This window comes from Buceros rhinoceros, unplaced genomic scaffold (assembly GCF_000710305.1).
Source record: "Buceros rhinoceros silvestris isolate BGI_N320 unplaced genomic scaffold, ASM71030v1 scaffold14691, whole genome shotgun sequence".
NCBI lineage: Eukaryota > Metazoa > Chordata > Aves > Bucerotiformes > Bucerotidae > Buceros > Buceros rhinoceros.
Window position 1 is genome coordinate 29,936 of NW_010392717.1, and position 6,081 is coordinate 36,016.

The 6,081-nt window shown below is 51.1% G+C and overlaps 1 protein-coding gene across 1 annotated transcript; it reads right to left on the reverse strand.

The window, feature by feature from the left end:
• Positions 1-876: 876 nt before the first annotated feature.
• Positions 877-4,838, reverse strand: FABP1 (fatty acid binding protein 1, liver). The gene is made up of 4 exons (XM_010144603.1): positions 4,744-4,838; positions 3,544-3,716; positions 1,537-1,629; positions 877-1,013 (listed from the first exon to the last, which is right to left on the reverse strand). Exons 1-4 carry the CDS (start codon positions 4,808-4,810, stop codon positions 963-965), a joined length of 384 nt encoding a protein of 127 aa, XP_010142905.1. The 5' UTR covers positions 4,811-4,838; the 3' UTR covers positions 877-962.
• Positions 4,839-6,081: the final 1,243 nt, after the last annotated feature.

Genomic DNA, 6,081 nt, shown 5'->3' on the forward strand with positions numbered 1-6,081 from the left:
TCCTAACATCCTGATCAGATCTGAGCATTGTAAGAACATCATCCCAGCTAGCTATATCACACCAGCCACCTACCAATTTCCCAGTGACAACTCCCAGTCATCATCCAAGCACAGGGCTTGGAAAAGGCAGCAGAGAAGGGTTTCCTCTCCTGCGTGCATCAGAAAACCACACCTCCAGCCAGCCTGCTGCACCAAGCGAGAGCGGAGGAGATGATTTTGGTTCTCCTTCTGTTCTACGCTGTGAACACCCAGTGCCCATCTCCTGTCAGGAGAAGAAGCCTGTATTTCACTCTGGAAGAAGTGTTCAGTTCTAGTTCAACTCAATTAATTACCAGGTGCGGCTTGGGGTGAAACACACACCGGGCTCCTGCAGGCTGTCTGGAGCTGTTCTGCTGGTGGGAAGGAGATGGGGATGGGGTGGCTAGAGCCTGTAGGGCTGGATCCTGTTGCAGAGGTGTGGGGGTGAAGGTGGTGGCTGGGACACTTGAACTGCCCCCAAGCTGGTCATTTCCCCAAGACAGTTTTCCAGGTAGGATCACTGACATTTCCTTGAGTCCACCTAAACCACCCCATCCTTTGGCCCTGCCAGTCACCTTTGTAAGGAAAGGGAACAGAGCCCATTCCCTGCCCAGTGCTGCTCCATCCACCCAGCCAGGGCAGCCATGGGGGCATAACCCACCGGGACGTGCCCAGCAGGGTGAGAGCCTCATCAGCACAGAGCACATCTCAGAGGGTCGCTCAACGGCTCTGAGCCGGCGTCCTGTCCCAGCTCCATTCACCAACATCGGCACAGCCTCGGCTCAGCCTGTTGCCCAGTTTCTACCAGGGCTTACAGGAATTTTGGAGGCTTGCATCTCTTTGTGTGGTGATAATGATAGGATGATAACGAAGAGGCCTTTAATACAAATTCTACTTTAATGGACACATTTCACACAGTAAAATGATTGATGTGTGCAGGGTTTCTAGATTCTCTTGCTGATTCTCTTGTAGGTGAGGTCTCCCATGGTCAATGTCTGAAAAACAGGTGGAGAGTGTTAGTTTTTCACGGTGCTTGGCTCCAAACTCTACTTGGAAAGGATTTGGTCTTGCACATCAAAACAGGACTGGCTCCTGGTCTGTCTCCTACAAACTGAATTGTGGAAGCTTTGGCTTGCTTCATGAATACCCCAAAGCAGGTGGGGATAATCTGGCTTCCCTCCACTGGATCAGTCTGCAGCATCACTTTGCTTTAGAAGTGCCAGACCCAGACACATCTCTACATCTGGGTGGGTGAGAACACGCCCTCGTTTCATGAAACTTTGATCAGCAATGCCTATGGGGGTCTTAAAGAGCATTTTTTGGCAACAGACTATAATGAAAAGCTCCCTTTAGTGCCTGGCCAACTGGTCAGCTTTGGCTGCGCAGCCTGAGTGCAAGCATGTGCTCATCTCCAGGACCTCCCGAAGGCCCCTGGTGCAGAGATACCTTGGCTTTCTAGGGCCAGAGCCCTGACAGCAGCTGTATGCACCAGAGCTGCAGCCATTCTCCTACACTTACATGGGTGATGGTGTCTCCGTTGAGTTCGGTGACAGATTTCAGCCCTTTCAGGTTTGTGACCAGTTTGTTGTTACCTTCCATTTGAACAATGGCCTAGTGGGAGGAGACAGAGGCATTCATGTTATTGCTGCAGATCATCCCAACCCCTGAATTTTGTCCTTCCCCTTCTGTACTGAGTTGCCACCATCCCCTCTGCAAGCTGTTTAGAGCAAGCTGCTCCCCTGGTGATTTTGGCTTTTCTGGGAGAACAAGGAGAGAGGGTTGTGCTGGTGGTAACTGTGACACGACAATGGTATGGATGTTTACTTTGGCCTCTACAGCGGTGTGATTTTGCTGCCATACCTACCTCTCTCCCCTTCAAACTGAGATTCACCCACGGCTCCCTCGCTATTAGATGCCAGCGCAGGGATTCTGGCATCCCTTGATACCACACCAACACATGAGTTTTGGGGGAGAGGAAGGAAGGCTCTTCACCCTGCTAATGATGGTGCCTCTGTGCAGCCCGAGTGCTCTTTGAGGCAGCTCCTCATGCAGAACCCAGACCAAGAGATGCTGCATGCCTCCAAGGAGAGGGCTGCAGAGCCACCTGAGCTGGGCCAGGGCATGCCATGTCATCTTCTCTCTACCACCTGCCTACTGCACATTGCTGCAGCAACCTCCTCTGGCATGGGGTAGAGGGGGAGCTAGGTGACAGAAGGGGGATGGGTGGAGTCTCGGTCAAGGTGGGAACATATTTAAGGAGCTTTCAGAAACTCAGTCATGTCTGGAAAGCTCTGAGGGACAGGCACATCTGCTGTCTCTGCCCCTCAGGAGCTGCACATCTAAAAAGGTTACAGACAGCACCAGCACCCCCGGGCAGCTATCGCTGATCTTTGAAATTACTCAGATAAATAACTCAGCAAAACCCATTTCTGTTCATCTGTTTGTGTAGCTACCAGACATGACCATCTGCCCTTGAGTTGCTGATTTGTGGAGGGTAACACTCTTCTAATACCCATTTCCCCCTAGCTCACGTGCAAGGGGTTCAGTGGTGCTGGTAATCATGCTGCAGCTCTCAAGCCCGAATCACTGGGACATTTCTTCGGTGATCATCCCTCCTGCTTTCAAAGGTCCCTGCAATATCATCTCCTCCCAAGGCAGAGGTGAGAGGCGATATGTGCTGGTGGTGCTGTCTTGACATTTTATGAACCATTGGAAGCTAATGTCCAGGAACGGGAGCTGGCCCAATTTCAAGGGTGATAAAACCTCACCTTGCCAACTCATCTCACCAGTGAAAACAGAAGCAGTGGAAAAGGCAGGCAGAGAAGTTAACAGCCCCTGGGACTTAAAAAGAGGGGTTTACTGGTTTGTGATTCATTGTCTGACTTCCCTGCACTACCTTTAAGTCAAAAAAACCCGAAGATGGGAGTATGCTCCATGTTGCAACATGACAGAGTCAGCCCTTTTCCACCTCAGATCTGTCAGACCTTGTGCTGACAACAATGCCTTTCTCTGTCAGAAAAATTTACCAAAGCATCTCTATTCCCCTTTTCCAAATGGGCTGCGAAGACACTGGCCTCCAGTCCTTCCACACCGGCTGTTAAAATAGCTTTAGAAATGCAAGGTTCTGCAGGGGTGCTGCTTGAGGAGCTGGTTTTGTAAAAGCCAAGAGGGGAGGAACGTCAGAGCCTGAGGCTCTGCGTTTCTCGGGAAGGTGGATCAGAAATGGACTGTCATTCTCAGAATGTGTCCCTAAGAGGCTGGCTGAGGAGCTGCAGGGAGCAGGGCAGTGAGTGTCACATCTGCAGACCCGATGTCAGCAATGAGCCCCTTCCTGTTGTATGAAATCACACATTCAAAGTGCGAGAGGATGAACCAGGCTGGGGAATGACCCAGGTCTTTTCCCTGTGTCAGCTTTAACACCCATGGTCCGGTTATTCCCTTTGCTCAAGTGCGGAGGGAGTGGCTAGAAAGGGAATTTAACGACGCCGAGACCCCGCAGCCCTGGCAGAGGATGAGCTCACTCACCTTGGCTTTCTCTCCCGTCAGCAACTCCATCTCACACTCCTCCCCAATGGTGAACTCGTTCTTTATCACTTTGGTGCCGGTGGTCACAGTAATCTTGAACTTCTTTCCATCCTGCACGATTTCTGAGATACTCTTAAGGTCCTTGCCCTTCTGGATCTGGTCATCGGGAAGCCCTGTCCAGGAACAAGAGATGTTGGGTGGACCTTGGAGCCATTGGTGGGCAGATTGCTGCTGCCAAATGAATGTGGTGGGATTTGAGGACACACAGCTGGGAGGATTTTATTTGTGTGGAAAAATTCTGCAGTGTTGATGGCTCCCCAAGATCCTAATGGCCTTGAGTCTGCTGAGGAGGAAGGGTATCAAATGCTGCCATCCTGGGTTTTGTAGGGGAACTAGACATCTCTCCTGTTTCACCAACCTGGCTGGGAGCAGAACAGCCACCTCCCTGGCTAAGCATCAGACGGAAAGAAAAAATTCTGTTTTCCTTCCTTGACTGAGAGGCAAGCAGAGAAAATGGAATAGATCGAGGCAGAATGAGGGAACCAAGTGGGTTTTTTTATGAGATTCAGCTCACTGAAATCTTCCCCCAAAGCTGATCTGACAGGTGGAGCCCCTCTGTCACATAACTGTGCAGAAGCAGTGCAAAACCTCCTGAATCCCTGCAGGAGCACGTTCCCTGCTGTGGAAAACTAGCTGGCCACATTCATCCTCAACAATTCAAATAACCCTGACTGTTTTTTGGGTGGATGGTAGATTTGGGGCTTTGCAGCTCTGCTGAGCAGCATCATGGTGGGCTGAGTGATGTCCTGCTCCTCCTCAAATTTCACAGCCTGACAGAGCAGATCCAAAGTTGCCCTAAACCACCAGGGTCCCATGGGCTTATCACGTGAGCGAGCGCTCTGCTGCACTGCCCTGTGGCTGCAGAGCCTGCCGGGACCATTTTTCTGCAAGCCATAAAATTTCACCCAGCATCTCTTGACCTCTGGCTGCCAGCCAGAGAGATGCCTTCTCTTCTCTTTTGAGATCACATCTCCACATGTAAGCATTTAAAAACATCAACAATTGCAAGATGACAGACAGAAATAGGAAATCTGAGAGATATTGTCAATCTACATCATCAGCGCATCAGCACCCTTGGCCTCTCGGATAGCAGTGGGATCTGTGGAGGCAAAGCAGCTCACAGCACAGGCAGGCACTTACCAAGGGCTTTCATAAAAGGCTCAAAATTTTCCTGGGACTGGAGCTCGTACTTTCCAGTGAAGCTCATGATGAAAAGTCTCCCTGTGCTCCCAACACAAGAGGCAGTGCCTTGCTGGTGAGCAGAGCTTGGTTTTATACGGTCCTTTTGCCTTAAATGTTGGTCAGAGGTGAGATGATGTCATTGTTTTATGGCCGCGTTCAAACATTAACATACAACTGGGCAATGGTCAGGGATAAACTGCTCTGCATTTCACGGACCTCGATCTACCACGTAGGGGCAACGAAAGCCCCATAAACCCATTTTATGGAGGTACCAACGTGGCATCCATAAACAAATTATTTAAAAAAAATTGTGTAGAGAGATTATTGGAGAAATGAGCCAAATCACCTAACCAGCCTGCGGTCTGGAAGCACACATCTGGAAGAGGAGAAAGTGCTGGGAGATAATGGTGTCCCCTGGAGCTGACGCTGGTGGGGTTTCTACTTGCTCATGAGTAATGCTGAGGCTTTAGCGCTGGCCTGAAGAGTAGTGGCTGCACGGGACCGACATGCTCGCTCCTTCAGATGCCTCGCGGTCCTCTGTAATGGTTGGTGTTGGTGTAACCCAGATGTAGCAGTGGCCGCAAAATCATCATTGTCCCCTAAGGACATGACTTGAAATTAAATGCTGGCCTTAAGCTGGCCCATCCTGAAGACTGCAGCTGAAGTCAGACTCCATCACCACGGCCTTGTCTCCAAGAAAGGGGTTTCATGTGGATAGATGACTGGTGCCACTAGTGATCCACCAACGCTCTTGCCAGGAGCCACTGCTAAAAGCCCCTGTCCTCTCCTTCCCCTGAGGACCCGGTCACTCGTGTACTGACAGAGTGTCCTCGGAGCTGTATTTCTCCTGGTGCCGCATCAGACACAGGGCCAGTGGCAGCCCCCAAGCTAAGCCCAGTTCCTCCCTTGAAAGCAGGACTCAGGGCTGGGCTCCTCTCCCAGTGTGGTCCGCTTGGCTGAGCGTCCTGGGTTGCTGCACAGCATCCGAGCAAACATCCTCTGGGTCTGGACTCGCAGGCTCTGCTTCTTGCTGCTGTCTCATCCTCTGCCCCAAAGAATTCCTCCTCCTAAAGTCACCAGCTCAGGGATTTTGCCTCTTTTCACTCACATGCCTTCTCCTCCTTGCAGTTCTTCCACTCTGCCTTCTTTGTAGCCCTGTAGCATCTGTAGCCCTTTTTAAAGTGAAATCATGGATAAGTGTGAAAAGAAACCTGTCTCCTTCCTATGTGGAGGTGCTGCCAGAGCCCTCCGCAGCCGCCGTGGGAAGCTCCCGCAGGCTTGGCTGTCCTCTTCAGC